At 44.5% G+C, this 16,592-nt stretch overlaps 1 protein-coding gene across 8 annotated transcripts in view; it reads right to left on the bottom strand.

The window, feature by feature from the left end:
* The window catches only part of Ctnnd1 (catenin delta 1), a 50,130-nt gene that overhangs the window by 21,043 nt on the left and 12,495 nt on the right, over positions 1–16,592 (bottom strand). For 6 of the 8 annotated variants that reach the window (XM_057754589.1, XM_057754592.1, XM_057754594.1 and 3 more), the window contains exons 2-5: positions 5,384–5,501; positions 3,862–4,151; positions 1,446–1,517; positions 236–388 (exon numbers count right to left, since the gene is read on the bottom strand). In XM_057754589.1, the coding sequence (XP_057610572.1) occupies positions 236–388; positions 1,446–1,517; positions 3,862–4,056 (420 nt within the window). In that variant the 5' untranslated portion in view covers positions 4,057–4,151; positions 5,384–5,501. The remainder of the gene's footprint in view (positions 1–235; positions 389–1,445; positions 1,518–3,861; positions 4,152–5,383; positions 5,502–16,592) is intronic. The other 2 variants (XM_057754590.1, XM_057754596.1) reach the window with 2 other exon arrangements.

Below are 16,592 nucleotides of genomic sequence, written 5' to 3'. Positions count from 1 at the left end.
TAAATTCCATACTATCCTAAGAAGAAAAAGAGAAACCTCTACCTCCTATCTTTACCTACACATCTCTCTCACCCCACAAACACCCACGTGGGAAATTGATCCAGCTGTCATACGACACTCTCTTCTCCTCCATCACATGCCCTGCAGTCACCGACCTGAACCCACCCACCTGGTTAACTCTCCACTAAAGACCACAGATGGCCCATCACTCTATGACACACGAGTCCCAGCTTACGGTAGTCTCCGTTCGCCTAGTGGTCCCATCGTCTGAGGTCTCCACAGAAACAACAGACATGGCTCCTTCAGGGTCCTCCTCTGTGTAGGTTTCCACAATCTGCCCTGGCTCCTGCATCCTGGGGATAGTGCTATACAGAAGGTGGTTGTGATCCTACGAGAGAGAAGTGACTTAGAAACAACTAAATCTATGTAATAACAATCCATCCTAATAAGAAACGTTAGCGCTCTAGAGACAGAACGTCTTCACGCATCTCGCACTGGCCTCAGGGTTTTCAGAAAGACTGGTTGTCCTCTTCCAAACTTGTAAACGACAGGGCATGGTAGTACACACCTTTAATCACTGTACTCAAGAGGCCAAGGCAAGAGTATCAGTGAGTTTAAGGCCAGCCTAACTTATAGCCAGCCAGGACTACATAGTGAGTCCTATCACAATAAAGTAGTAACTTGTATTTCGAGACATGGAAAGAGGACAAACCATCCTAGTAGCAGAAACAGCAGATTTAACTTCCATTCTGGTCACTTACTTGAATACAAACTGTGTTAACTGTTACATCTTCATCTGAGTAACACTTTATTAAGTAACACTTAATAAAGATCTTTTAAGATTTAAAAAGAGAATAAAAATAATCAAGAGGGTTTTACTGTGCTATAGGCACCACCAATAGCTGACCTGGTACAGGCTAGGCAAGCACTCTGCCTAACATTGAACAATCTAGAGCCCTCTTCTGACTTTTACTCTGGGACAAAGTTCCAGGAATTTCCCAGGCAGACCTTCAACTTTTGATCCTCCTGCCTCAACCTCCAAAGAGACTGGGATTAGATTTGCACCATCAGGCCCAGCAAGAGTTATATTTCAATTTGTTTTAATATGTCATTCATCAGATACTCTTCAGTCAGATTTCAGGTAAGCGCGCGCGCGCACACACACACACACACACACACACACACACCACACTCCTACCAAGAAAGCAACTGGAGTACCTAAGCATCAAATGAGGATATAGGAGTACAATGACAAAAGCCAATGATTTTTTTTTAAATAAACAAAACTATATATAATTTAGAACAGCACCTTTTTATGTTCCTAAATTAAAGAACTAATTAATGAGTATTTACAATAAGCACTCCAGCACACCGATATGATCACAAAGACTGGAGAAGTAAAAAGATAAAAATGAAGCCATCCAGACCTTGAGTCAAACAATTACCTGGGGTCCGTTGAGTTTCAAATCTGAAAATTTCTGTCTCTCAAGGTCAGCATCGCCCATAAACCGGCCGTTCTGAAACATAGCCCACAAGACAATTCATTTTCTGGCCTTCCTTTGTTCTTTCAAACACAAACATCTTTCTCTCCAAACAGAAAAAAGAAAAAAGAAAAGAAAAGGCTTTCAAGAAGGTGTTTGTGGCCTCAAATCCTTGCATCGGTATTCATAAAAGACCCATAACACTTCTTAATCTTAATTTTACCACATTCTCAACATTGAGGTCAGGTCTACAATTCTGGCAGACTGGGTCTCTGGAACATAACAATGCCAAATGTCATGAGCACACAGGGTTTGAGGTCAGTAGTTTCAAGGATGTATCCCTAAAGTCTTAAAGCAGTGCTTGGCACATGAGAAGCACTGAAAAACCATGTGCTAAATAAACAGCAGAGAGTCTCCTACACACAACCTTTTTGGAAAGCCCTAAGACTACGTGAGAAAAGCTACGTTGGGGGGGGGGGTAATACCAAAAAGCTTTCTTTATTGTTCTAGAAATCTTCATGCACTGCTACCATGGGAAGCCCCCATTCCAGGAAGCTTTTTAAAGAAAGAAGAGTTAATTCTCCATTTCCAAATATGAAGGAAAGTACTCGGCGGTCCCCTTCAAGAAAAATCTTAGCCGGGCGGTGGTGGCGCACGCCTTTAATCCCAGCACTTGGGAGGCAAAGGCAGGCGGATCTCTGAGTTCGAGACCAGCCTGGTCTACAAGAGCTAGTTCCAGGACAGGCTCCAAAACCACAGAGAAACCCTGTCTCGAAAAACCAAAAAAAAAAAAAAAAAAAAAAAAAAAAAAAAGATATCTTTATCAAGTTACAGTCAAAGAACATATCCTAAAATGTTCTTAAATTGCTCTGTCTTAAGCATCAAGAAGACATAACCTAATGACACTATATACACAAAAGCCTATTTCTTGCTCCTTTCCCAGCAGAACACAGTGAGACCCAACAGCTCAGGAGACTCTTCCTCCACCCATTCCCCCTTTACATAGACGACAATGCTGCAGGGGTAGGAAGTTAAACACGGCTTTCAGGAAGAAGGAAGGGTGTGGTTTCATTGCTGAGCAGAAGTTAAAAATAAAAGAACAAGAGAGACACCACTAAAGCCTGGGATTCCCCACCTCTAAGCCTGAGCAGCCCCACTTTCCTTCAGTCTACCTCAGTCCTAACTCTCTACTCAAGTTCCTGTAACATTGCAAACAGTCTCTTCTCAAATCCTGATCATTCACCATTCAGATTAAACCACCAATTTTTAGGATTAAACAAGCAGCTGGACATGATTGTAATCCTAGCACTAAGAAGGCAGAGGCAAGAGGATCACAACTTTGAGGTCAACCTGAGCTACATACCAGTATCTTGTCTTCAAAAATTCAAAAGTCTGGAAATATTGTTTAGTGGCCTGGCACGCAAAAGACCCTGGGTCCATCCCCACCTCCTCATACGTCAGTGAATAGTCTAGGATGTAACTCTGTGGCAGAGCACTTGCCTAGCATGGTCAGAGCTCTAGAGAATGTCCCTAGCACCACGAAACAAACAAACAATCAGTTAACAGAGCTGAGCGTAAGCTCTGCTCTAATTCCATTTAGAGACCTCTTCAGAGGCAGTTGCACACACACATGCGTGTGTGTACACACACACACACACACACAAAACCTCAAATAGAGTACAACACTGTAAAGTCAGACATAAGCCACAGGAAACAGAATATACTTCTTGTTTCTAATACCAGCCCTCCCAAGCCCATCACAGTCAGTTATCTCAGAGACCACCAATGGCTCCCGCAGTTACCTGGGAAACAGTAGCATAATACTCCCTCTCCAACTCCAATCAATAAAGATTAACAACGACTCCTCCTTCCAAAACATGTTTTACACACCCAATAAAAAACACACAAGTAAAATTTGGACCAGGAATATACAATCTACCAACACTATAATGCTTTCTGAGAACAAACTGTTCTCTGGATGAGACTGAACAGAGCTAGAAGCTCAAGCTGCTCAACTTCTCCGACCACTAAGCAGACATTCTTCCCCTAATTTTTGACCTTAAGAAAAAGGATATCTCAAAGAAAACAGAAGTGACTTGAGTGTAGCTCCACTGCATTACCATAACTAGACCTGCATCCCTGCCCAGAAAACCCACTTCAGCAAAACAGGAAGTCTCTCGGGTTTCTAAAGTCCCCCAGCTCAGAGGAACAACAAATCCCTTATCTCTTATTCAGTGTTTATCATACCCATGGCACAGTTCATCAGAAGTATACACACTGGACAGCCCAGGGCCAGTAACAGCATCTCATTAAGGATCCATAGGCTTCTCTTATGACCATGCCAAAGTCCTACCTGCGGGTCTGATGGAGAGAGGGTTACCTGATGCCGACGGGTGAGGGTGCCGTTGGCCATGAGTGTGTTGGCATCTTGTGGTGAGACCCGGACGCGTTCCAGTTGCGCCGAGACATGGCGCCGTTCCTCCTCCAGCGCCCGGGTCAGCTTCTCAAACTGGGCCTCTTGTTCCTTCACAGAGGCCAAGATGCTGGCGGTCGACTCCACCTCTGAGTCGTCCATGAAGGTAAGGGGAGGAGCCGCCGCAGGGCAGGATAAAAAGTGAGGTGGACCACAGAGGGAGTAGGAAGGAGGGAGTAGGCCCCCCTCACTTCACACTAGGGAGGGGGCGGTAAGAGAAAGAGAGAGAGAAGAGAAAAGATCACAGGTCAGAGAAGACAGATGAATTGTTAATCCCCAGTGCCAAAGATGCTCTCTGTAGTTTTACTGCAGTGCAGATAGCAAGACACCATCAACCAAGCTTGAGAGCCCATCACCAACGTCTTCTCAGACAGAAAAGTCCTTTGCCTAGCCTCTTCTACACTCCACTATCAACACCTATTGGAAGAAACGGTGGCAGCCCCACCAAAGTCTCTACACTGTTGGCAGGACAGGGAGACTTTGGCATGGGATTAAAATTAGATTATTTCTCCCTGGAAAATTTTGCAGGCTTTATTTTAATCAAAGTCTTAACTGCCTGGTACAGGTAAGCACTTACCGCCCTGCAGGGACAAGCTCCTCGAGATAACAGGGCAGCAGATCCAACCTCTCCCAACCCTGAACATTACAAAGGTAGTGGAATGGAGAACCATACTAAATTAAAATGCCAGTTAGGAAATGGAAATATGCCGAGCAGTGGTGGTGCACACTCAGCACTAAGAAGGCAGAGGCAGAAGGATCTCTGTGACTTCAAAACCAGCCTGGTCTACATATCAAGTTCCATCCAGGACAGCCAAGGCTACAGAGAAACCCCGACCACAGGAAAAAAAAATAGATAAGGCCTCTACTACGTTTCCTGCACTTCTGAAGTAGGTCTTTCCATCTTCCAAAACTACATAGCATTATAGAGGGCAAATATGTTAACTGAAACAGCAGAGTGACAGAAATCACGTCACTGCACAAAAAGGTTCAGCCTCTAGCCCTGTCTGTGGTGTGTCCTGTAATCCTACCTTTTCAGAAGGCAAACGATCACAACCCAAGGCCTGATTGGGCTACCGAAATTTGTGGCCAGCTTGGGCAACTCAGCAAAATCTTGTCTAAAAAAGTTTTTTTTTTTTTTTTTTTTGTGGCCAGGTATGGTGGCTCATGGCTTTACTCCCATCACCCGGGAAGCAGAAGCAGATGGATCTCTATGAATTTGAAGTAAACCTCGTCTACATATCAAGTTTCTGGACAGCCAGAACTACATAGCTGTCTCAAAACTAGTAAATAAAATGTATATTGTTCAATGGCAAACTAGGAGGAATTTTTTTCCTCCTCCCGTATTCCCTTTCCTCTTACCAATCCCCTAAGGAGAAGACACCTAAAATTTTGCTTTTTAATTCTTAACAAATATATATCCCATACACACCTGTTAAGAGAAGGGTCGTAATTGATTGGTTTAGCACAGAGAACAGCCCAGTCTAGATTCACATAAGTCATGGAAGCATCCCAGCCACCTCAGCAAGCAGCAAGCAGGAAGGAGAGAGCTGCAGAAATACGTGGAGGAACATGAGAATGGGGGAAATAAACTATACCCAATGCATAAGTACCAGAGGGTAAGGGGGAGCATTAGAAATGACAGGGAGTCATTTAAGATATAATTTGGAATTGCTTAATGTAACAATACCCTTTAAACTTTGCTGTGTCCAGATATCTGGGCCTTGGATGTAGGTAAAGCACAAATTGTACTGTCACCTAGAGTGACTCTACTTTTAATTCCATGCAAAACCAGACCAGGTTATAATGTAGATAAAAACCCACATATCCTCTGTTCCAGGCAACCAATTTGGGGGTGAAATTTGTTGTTGGAATGCCCTTCCCCCTCCTTGCCACCCTTAAGGCAGAAACCTCAAAGCCCAGTCCCGGCATGCCCACAAAGACATTGAGAAACCAATGCAACAGTCATGGTGGGGAAGACGTGTGGAGACTAGCCTAGGCTGGGCCTTCTGCTTAGGCGCTTTCCCACGCTCCCAGAGCCCCACCAAACACAAAAGCTTGGGCCTATTTGCCTTAGAAAGTATCCAGCACTCAGCAAGCAAGGGAACCCAGAGGAAACTGATAAACAGGTGCCCAGTGAACTGAATTAATTCAGTCACTAGAGAACATGCCGAACTGTTCCTAAATCCCTCCTACCCAGCCCTGGGCTCCCACAATCACTTATCAACTACTGTTTTCATTCAGACTAAAGCCCAGTGCTACTTCCTCATACTCCTACCCCACATTCCAACAGGCCACCCAAAGGTCTTTAGTAAGTACTCTTTTTTCTTCTTTCTTTTGCTTTGTTTTTTGTTTGTGACAGTCTCCCAGGCTGGCCTCAGACTCACTATTCCAGCTGAAGCTGGCTGGCCTTGAATTCTTGATCCTCCTTCCTGTCTCTACTTCCCAAGTACTGGAGTATAAGAACTCACCATTCCTGGTTTGCTTTCATCCCCATTCATTTAAACACTTGTTCTGGCCTCCTGTGTGCAGTGACCTATGACTCCTCTTCCAGTTACTGATTCTACAGGGCCTGTCCAGTGACTGCACTGTAGTTACCGCTGTGGCAGCCTCCACCCTGTAATCTTCTTGCTAATAAAAGCCCAGGCGACCACTACTATGGGGCACACAGAAACAACACTCCCTGCCGCAGAGAGATGTTGCTTGTCACCATGCCATAAATGGTCACTTTTTGCCCCAAGTTTAATTCGATACAGGGAGCTAGAAGGAAAGTTAGGGAAAACACTGAGGGATCTAGGTCACAAACCAGGGTCTGGAGAAGCACCAACTTCTCCAGCATCCTGGCTTTCAAGTTGACCAAATGACTCTGAGAGGAAAGAAGAGATAAGTAGAAAATGAGGTCGCATTCTTAGCTCTTTGCATGGATATAGATGTTCTATTTAAAAGGGAGAAGCAGTGGCTGTGAAAGCAGGAGGCAAGACAAGCCTGGTCCCAGTCCTGACTTCTGGGGGTGGGGGTGGGGCTCCTCCCATATGCCTGGTGTCAGCAGCTCCACTCCACCCCAAGTCAGAGCCGCTGTGAAGACTGTGAGACAGTGCTCTACAAGGTGAGGTAGTGAGTTGTTTCAAGAGTTACATTACTTCATGGTGATGTCTCAGCCCCAAACTATTTTGTGAAGTAGTAGATGAAATTAATCGGATCAAGAATACAACTGGATTCTACAGAGTAGATGAGCTGGTTTCTCTACTCCAACTCTATACGTAGGAGGTCCCAACCTAACCAGTGTTTCTGGGACAGACGGTGTTTTCTGGTACCTGACAGTCCCTGCAGCATACAAATCTAATACACTCATTCTTTTTTTTCTTTTATTTATTTATTATGTATACAATATTCTGTCTGTGTGTGTGTCTGCAGGCCAGAAAAGGGCACCAGACCTCATTACAGATGGTTATGAGCCACCATGTGGTTGCTGGGAATTGAACTCAGGACCTTTGGAATAGCAGGCAATGCTCTTAACCACTGAGCCATCTCTCCAGCCCAATACACTCATTCTTATTTCTTTCTCAGAGCCTTACAAGGTTGTAAATGAAGAGAACATGAAAAAATGAAAAATTATGGCTTACATTTATTGCCCTGGAAATCACAGAAACCATAAGGAAGTTAAGTTTTACTGCAAATGTGAAAACAGACTCATAGGTGAAAAAAATTAACCAAATTTCTAGAGTTCATAGCAAATTTAGAATTTAAACCTCAGTCCAGAAAAATTTTAAAGCCTAAATTCTCTTCTATGTCATGCTGTCCAAACACAAGTCCAAGCAGGGCTCATTGGCAAATGCTTGTTTTCCCAGCACTTACGAGGTTCAACAAAAGAACCACAGCCTGGGGCTACATGACAACAAGACCCTTCAAAAAAGAATCAATGAATGGTCAGCCCAAGGCCCTTAGACCGATTATAGGGAAAGAGAAAAGGAAAGCACAAGTGGGAAGCTACACCGTGACACGCAACAGCAGAAAGTCTCATAACTTGATGAATCACCTCTTCCTGCCACAGACCAGACTCTGCAAACCACTGACTGACTAGCTGGTATCAAGAAAAGTCCTCCAAGTCTTTCCAAGTTTACCAATTAATGTTGCCAAACAGATACTTTCTCAAAAAAAAAAAAAATCATAAAGGGGGGTGTTTAATATTGTTATTCTCCTAAGATTATGTTTTATGAGAATAGCTGTTTTACTTTTAGTAAGTCACAGGCCTTTGCTGTATGGAAGTCACCCATACTAGAAAGACCTTCTAAGCCTATAGGTTACTTACTCAAGCAATGGCAATGATTAAAAAGTCAGTCTCTTCAGTCAGAACTTCAAGGTAAGTTAAATCAAATCAAACGTCCAGGAGGGCCAAAGAACTGGACAGGGCAAACCAAATAACAGAGCAATAAAACCAATCATCAGCGGCACAGCCCTGGAATGATCTGCTCTTCTGTAAACTGGCTAGACAAAGCTACTTGGGGGCTGGTGAGATGGTTCGTGGGATAAGACTGTCATGTACCAAGCCTGAAGACCTGAGTTGGATTCTTGAGACTACATGGCAGAAAGAGCAACCTGCTCCCTACAAATTGCCCTCTGACCTCCTCGCGGGAGATACCGCAGTCGTGTTCCCAGACATGTGCATGCACAAACAAGTGTAATTAAGAACATCCTTACAGGAATATAATTTGGACATAGTGGCTCACATCTATAACCTCAGCACTAGGAGGCTGAGGCAGGAGAATTGATAGCACAAATCATCATTAGCATCATCATCCAAGAACACAGACTTTTAGATCTTGACTATATTCAAGTCCCAGATTCCAATATTTACATGATACTGGGCAAAATGACATTTTGCCACTAAACCTCAGTTTTCTTCTCTGTTAAGGTGGAAAACAAAAATAAACCACATAAGGGTAGGTATGAAACTAAATGAAACAATCCATGTGAAGTACTGAGAGAAAGTCTGAGCATATGGGAAGCCATTGGCCAGTTTGAACACAGCAACCAGTGCGGCAGCATAAGAAACCACATGCCTTCCTTGCTCCCACCACTCCACTGGAATTCCTTACTTTCTTAACAGAAAAGATTAAATGAAATCCCTGACTTCAAAAGATCTAGGATCTTGGGGCTGGAGAGATGGCTCAGTGGTTACCTGCTCTTCCAAAGGTCCTGAGTTCAATTCCCAGCAACCACATGGTGGCTCACAACCATCTGTAATGAGGTCTGGTGCCCTCTTCTGGCCTTCAGGCATACACGCAGAAAGAGTATTGTATACATAATAAATAAATAAATAAATAAATAAATAAATAAATAAATAAATAAATAAATAAATAAATATTTTCTTGGTGGCGCACGCCTTTAATCCCAGCACTCGGGAGGCAGAGGCAGGCGGATCTCTGTGAGTTTGAGACCAGCCTGGTCTACAGAGCTAGTTCCAGGACAGGCTCCAAAAGCCACAGAGAAACCCTGTCTCGAAAAACCAAAAAAAAAAAAAAAAAATTAGGAAACCTGGGAGAAGCAATGACTCTGTTTAAGTTTCAATACCAGCCGGGCGGTGGTGGCGCACACCTTTAATCCCAGCACTTGGGAGGCAGAGGCAGGTGGATCTCTGTGAGTTCAAGACCAGCCTGGTCTACAAGAGCTAGCTCCAGGTCAGGCTCCAAAACCACAGAGAAACCCTGTCTCAAAAAACCAAAAAAAAAAAAAAAAGTTTCAATACCTTCTGGAGCTTCTTCAGGCCCCAAACACCTACACCCACATCCCCCCCCCCCCAACACCCCACATGCCCTTCCATGAAACTCAGGTGGATACATCCATACATGGTCAGCCTTGGGTGTGCACTGTGAAAGAAACCCCAATTTTCCCTGAGCTGAGGAGCTCTCTGAGCTTCGATCTTCAGGCTCTGGGGAAAGAGATTACGATCTTCTGTAATTAGTTCCAAAGTCTCCTCTTTTCTTCCTGTTAGTACATTATAAGTCAAAACTAATGCCACAAATCTATGTTCTCCCACTTTGCTATCTTCTGGGGCTATAAAATGATTTTTTAAAGCACCAAGCCTCACACTGAACACCAGAGTCCCAAGTCCCAGCTCCCAACCCAACCCTCATGAGTTCCCAGCTTCTGAAATCCAGTCAGACTAACAGTATTTCTCACTCCTCTGTTAAGATCATATCCATACTAACCCCAAGTCCCTGGAAGGTCTACGCCTGTCATCATAGTTAGCTGAGTGAGACATAAGGACCACAATTTAAGGCATAGTTGGGTTACAAACAACCTCTCAAAATAAAAAAATAAAATAAAAAGAAACTTCAAGGGCTGAGGATATTAACTGAATAGTGACAGTGCTTGCCTAGGGGTTCTGAGTCCCTAGTCTATGACACACAAACCAAAGACCCAAAGACAGAAGAGCACGGCAGTGTTCCAGTTCAGCCTTGGCAACAAAGAATGACAATAACAGTTTATTAATAATAGTCTAAAGGGGACTCTGCTTACTTCACGATTTCATTTCAACGGAAAACCACCGAGTCACAAGATTTACACCCCAGAAACTGCAGTTTTCCCAAGGCTCCAAGGAGCCACTTTACTGAAAAGGCTAAACAATAGTGTCTTACTGTGTCCACCCTAAGGCTCACTCAAGGAACTAACGGGCCCTCTGGTCCTATCATCTTCCCCTGGGGAAAAGAACACATCTGATTGCAGTGCCAAGGGAAAAGAACTTAAAACACATGAGAGCTTTTTTGCCCCTAACTTAAATTATTCTCCATGTGGAGCTGGAAGGATGGCACAACAGTTAAGAATGCCTGCTGTTCTTCCACAGACCAAGCATGGTTCCTAGCACCCTAGTCAAGAATCTTTGCTGGAGCCGGGCGGTGGTGGCGCACGCCTTTAATCCCAGCACTCGGGAGGCAGAGGCAGGTGGATCTCTGTGAGTTCGAGGCCAGGCTGGTCTACAGAGCTAGTTCCAGTTCAGGCTCCAAAGCCACAGAGAAACCCTGTCTCGAAAAACTAAAAAAAAAAAAAAAGAATCTTTGCTGGACAGATGACTCAGTGGTTAAGAGCACTGGCTCCTGTTCCAGAGTTCCTGAGTTCAATTCCCAGCAACCACACGGTGGCTCAAAACCATCTGTAATGAGATATGGCATCTTCTTCTGGCCTGCAGGCTTAGGTGCAGACAGAACACAGAAGAAGAGGAAGAAGAAGAAGAAGCAGCTTCCAACTGCCTGTAACTCTAGTTCCACTCTAGTTCTTCTGGCTTTCAGGGTACCTGTACACATGTATATATAATAAAATAAGAGTCAGGCAGTGACTCTGGCGGCAGAGGCAGGTGAATCTCTGAATTCAAGGCCAGAGCTAGTTCTAGGACAGCCAGAGAAACCCTCTCTCGAAAATAAAATAAAAAAGATAAAATAAAAAGAAAGAAAAAATACATAAAAGGTTTATCTTGTGCTTCTGTGGTTGCTCACACCTGCAATCTAAACATTGGTGAGACTGAGGCAGGGCAATCGATCCTTGGGAGTTGCTAAGTGAGGCCAGCCTGGGCTATATGAGCTCCAGGACAGCATCGGTTACACCGTGTGATCCTGTCCCCTGAAAAAAGTAAATAAAAACAGCCAGCCACCTTCCCCTGGCTGGCACGGCCACAGGCTGTGTTCTGGAGCAATGGACCTGTGCTGTACTAAATGCTTCTTGGACCTAAGAGGATATAGCCAGACTGAGGATAACAGGTTAGGGACATCTGAAGGGTCTGAAGGGCACAAATACATAGACCAAAGACTGGCCAAGGCAACAAAGCTTGGCCACCCTAGCCTGACTCAGCTCTAGGTAGCATGTGGCCAAGCAGAGAGATGAACCTGGCTTAGCACGACAACCCAAGCTAGCTTAGAACTCAGCAACCCTCCTCTGCTCAGCTTCCTGCTGATGGGATTACAAGTATGCAATACATCCATTTCAGAACTTAATGTTTGGTCTTTTTCATTTTGCTTGTTTGAGACAGTGCTACTCTGCAGTCCAAGGCTGGTGTGTAACTCTATATAGTCCAAACTGTCTTCAAACTCTCAAATCCTGCGTACATTGGCTATCATACATGATGATAGATTTGCAGTCCCTACTGTAAATTTAAAATTTCAAAAAGTATATGGCAGTTGGGGAATACAGTTCAAGGCTGCAAAGCTGTCTAGGATGCAGAAGTGCTGCATTCCCTCTCCTGGCTACATAGGCAGGACAATCACTGAAGCCTAGGAGTTTAGGAAACCATATACTGAAAGATATCATCTCAAAAGGAAGAAAAAAAAAAGATCACTTCTACCATCATGGCCTTCTAAGGTCAGACACTATATAAAACATTCCCGTTTTTTCCCCCTTTCCTAAGGAACCCCCAAACCCTAGCACATTAACCTTGGCTAAAATTGGGCGGCTTTGAAGTCAAGGAAAGGTGTGACTCCTATTGAGGAGCCCAGGACTGAGTAGCAAGGAAAGAAACAAAACCTGCTTCTCTCTGGAGTTGTCTGACACACACAGGACTGGTCTAACAAGTCCTCTAATCGCTCAGGCCAGGCCAACTCCCTCGGCTCTCCTCCCCCATTAGCCAGGTGCCGCTCTCAAGGCGCGCTCTCCCCCCCCTCCCCCCCACTGGGACAACACCGAGTTTTCTCTCGAGACATTGACACAGCTACACACCTAGATCCCTCTGCAACTCTAGCTGAGGGACCTTGCCAAGCCTTATAAGGAAAAAGCAGGGCTCAGGGAGAAGCCGATAAGGAAACAAAGATAAAAGGGAGGTGTGGGGGAGGTGTCAGACTAAAGGAAGGGGAGAGGCCAAATGCCTCTCTCCTTCCTGAAAAAGGAGGGAGAAAAAGGGAAGGCAGTCTACAATGGGAAGTGAAAAAACCAGAATTCCATGATACTGTTTAACTCTCCTCATTTAAAGGGAAACACTAAAATTAACTGTGACACCTTACACCCCCAGGCAAAAAATAAAAAATATACAGAGAAAAGCGTAACCTTTGGGTTTAGGAGAGGTCATCCAGCTGTCTGAACTCGCGTTCTTTGTTTTACAAAAGCAGCATCTCACCCAGCCTTTTACTTCCTATCTACAGCACTCCCATGTCTTTTGCTCATCTTTTGGAAAGAGCGCGGAAAAGGTAGAAGCACGCAACTGAGTCACATTCGCCAAGTTCCAACTCCTCAAAGTCTAAGGAGAAGACAATAGACAGCCCTTTAGGGAAACACTTGTCTTTATAACCAACAAAACACTGAACCTAGGAAGAAAGCAATGAGTGGAAGGAAGCATGAAAGTTTATTTTGCCTAGATTAGCAGGTAACAAATGAAACGCTTTTCCCGTATGAATGAAAGATAAAATACGAACCTAGAGTAAAGAGTACAGCAACCACCACCTAAAAATTATCAGTAGCATCTTCTCAGTACCTTCTGAAGCAATACCAGTCTGCTTGCCTGTGAGATGGGGTCTAGCTAGTATCTCCGAGTGTGTTCCCTAGGTTCTTTGAAATCCCAGGTGGGTTCAAGTGGTTCTTTGCCTCACAGTAGGTATGTGCACTACTCCTACTGTAAACTACTCAGAAGTAGCATTGCTGATAAGTAGTAGAAACACCCATATTCCATCTTGATACAGAAGAAAGAGTAAGAGCTTTCTATGCTTCCTGTGGTTATGAGTCATTCTAAGTCCACAGAAGTTAAAACAAGAGTTTTTGTTGTTATTTTTTAAGCAGGATATGATAGCACATATACACCTGTAATCCAAATACTGGTTAGGTTAAACCAAGAGAATTTCAAGGCTAGTCTGAGTGTGCGCGCGTGCGCGCGCGCACACACACACAGACAGACACAGAGCATGTGTCTGAGGAAAGGAGGTGGGGAGTGAACATGGGCAAGAAGTGAACCCACCCAGAGAGACCTGTGGGGCTTACGTTCACTTTAAAAGGCAAAACATTCCTCAATTCTGGGGACAAGTGGGCTTGTATTCTATTTCAGACTAAGTTTCTTCTTTTGTTTTTGTTTTGGGTTTTTTGTTTGTTTTTTTCAAGACATAGTCTGAGTAGCTTTGTCTGTCCTGGAACTCACTATGTAGACCAAGCTGGCCTCAAACTCAGAGATCCACCTGCCTCTGCCTCCCAAGTGCTGTGATTAAAGGTTTTCACCACCACCCAGCATCAGACTAAAGGCTTTCACCATCACCCCGCATCAGATTAAGTTTCTTTGTATAAGGAACAAGAACTCAAAGAAGAAAGGTAACATAAAATAAAAACATAAGAAGAAAGGTAGTGGACAAAAAAACAGAGTACTCTCTGGACCTATCACCGACTTTTCCATTGACAGTCTCACCTAGAAATCTGGCAAAAAAAAACAAAAAAAAGCCACAGTCAACCCTATCATTACTCAAGAAAGAAAAATCTCACTAAAATATTTTCATTTTTAATGTGGCATCTAAGTCAAAAGCAAAGATCAGGGTTGGGGTGGAGGAGAGAAGGAATTAGAAGCAGGGAAGACTGTGTTGGCCAGCATCAGAACAGAGGGGAGGAATTGTTCCAGCGGTATGTTAGCAATCTGCCTCTAGGGCAGCTGTCCTCCTGGGCAATCAAAGGCGGATCTGTGTGAGTGTGCTCAGGGGCTAGCCAGTTTAGCAACAAGTAGAGGACTCAGCCACCCAATCCACAAAATGAGAAAAGATGCCTGTTTTCCAGCTGTAATAAAAAGCAGGAAAACAAAACAAGGAAGAAAGGGGCTGAGGAGGACAAAATGTCGCAGGTACTACAATCCCAGGAAACCACCTACCCTCCCAGTTATGGGTGACGCTGAAACAGAATGGGCGGGTACCTGTGTGTATGTAGCAAGTGTCTAACTGAAGGTTTCCAGCATTACCAGTCTCTTTGTCCCTTTTGGACCCAACAAGGTTTCGGCAACATACATACATAGTACATCAACATTATCTAACATCGATGCCCTTCTAGAATTCTATTCATAATTAAATCCTAAAGATTCATAAATAAGCACACACAAACTCAATAAGCTCCTCAATGCTAAGAGATCAAGGCCATTTATATAACTCAAGTGCTAAGATGTAAAAGGCGACAGTCAGATCTCATACTCTAATCCCTCAGAGTAGCTAGATGCCCTGAGACCCATTAGACACACAAAGGCTGCTCTCTTCTCAGCAGGGCTCTGTGGCAGAGCTGCTCTCCAGGGACAAAGACATCACCCTCTCTGTCCCCCACTCCCAGCTTTTCTCACTTCCTGTCACAGGAGCACCAGACCACAGTCTCCCAGAAACAAACAAATACAAAGTGCTGGATTCTGGGCTGCAGGCCAACCACATTCCAGGGCATCCTGTCTACCAATCACCAGCTAGAGCTCCTGCTTTGCCCTGCTCAGTTCCTTATCATGTTCAGGAAAACAACCCTCCTCTTAGCCTCAAGCCAACGCTACAGAGGACAAAGCTCGGGCCTTAAAGAATCAGCAGAAAGACACTATGTGCAAAGACCTAAGTAAGAGTCTGGTGGCAGGAAAGGATTTTAAAAACTACCTGGCAATTGTCTCCTTGTGGAGACCCCCAAGTGGGGTGCTGCAAGCTGGAGCTGCTCTTCCAGTCGACACAGCCACAAGTGGCGCAGCCCCAGAAAGCACCACCAATGACAAGCTGATCACCAACAGGAGACTGGGTCCCCCGTCACATTCTTTATCGCCCATTTTCGTCACTTTCAAAACTTTCAAATTTCTCTACATGTGGAATTAATTCCTAAAGCCAGCCCCACAGAGAACAAACAAAGGCAGCAGACTCCACCCTGCAGAAAGGCAGTTTATCAAGTTCTGAGGGCAAAGTTCCCGACTTCCCAAGAGAACAAGAGGAGGGCCACTAGGAATTGCACTGTAGCCCAGGCAGCAAAGAGGTTGAGACAGCAACCTTAGCTTTTCTTACAGCCTAGTCAGAAAAGAAAGCAATGGCTGGCTCCGAGAATGGGCTAAACTATACATTTTCTATTATCCTGTACAGCCTATTGGAAGTAATCCTAACTCCAGAAGCAAACTTTAGACAGAGGTCAAGTTCCATCAATCAGAGATTCCTGAGATCCAAAGAAATAGCACCCTTTGCCCAAGGTTCTGTTCACTGTGCATAAACAGCCAAGCTCGCGGGGCGGTGGTGGCGCACGCCTTTAATCCCAGCACTTGGGAGGCAGAGGCAGGCGGACCTCTGTGAGTTCGAGACCAGCCTGGTCTACAAGAGCTAGTTCCAGGACAGGCTCCAAAAACCACAGAGAAACCCTGTCTCGAAAAAAGCAAAACAAAACAAAACAGAAAAAAAAAAAAAAAAACAGCCAAGCTCAGCAGATACTTCTAACCGGAAGAACATTCCAAACCAAGAACTAGTAAAATGCCATCTCTCTCATCTTTTCTCTCCTTCCTTCTCCTAGCCACCCTCCCAAAACCTGCTGGAAACTCTATCAGCTAACTCCTGAATCTCTGACTAAACGATCTCTACAGCAAAGGGGCACAAGTTTGAGGAATTTCGTCCTTATCTGGACCTGACACAGTCAGATGAGAGGCCTGGCAAGAGCATACACAAGCCAGCTATTCCAGTCGACAGAAAGCAGTACTTAGCAAT

Source organism: Chionomys nivalis, chromosome 22 (genome assembly GCF_950005125.1).
Source record: "Chionomys nivalis chromosome 22, mChiNiv1.1, whole genome shotgun sequence".
NCBI classification, from domain to species: domain Eukaryota; kingdom Metazoa; phylum Chordata; class Mammalia; order Rodentia; family Cricetidae; genus Chionomys; species Chionomys nivalis.
The sequence above is the reverse complement of the archived record's forward strand: the minus strand, read 5'-3'. Positions and strand labels throughout refer to the sequence as shown.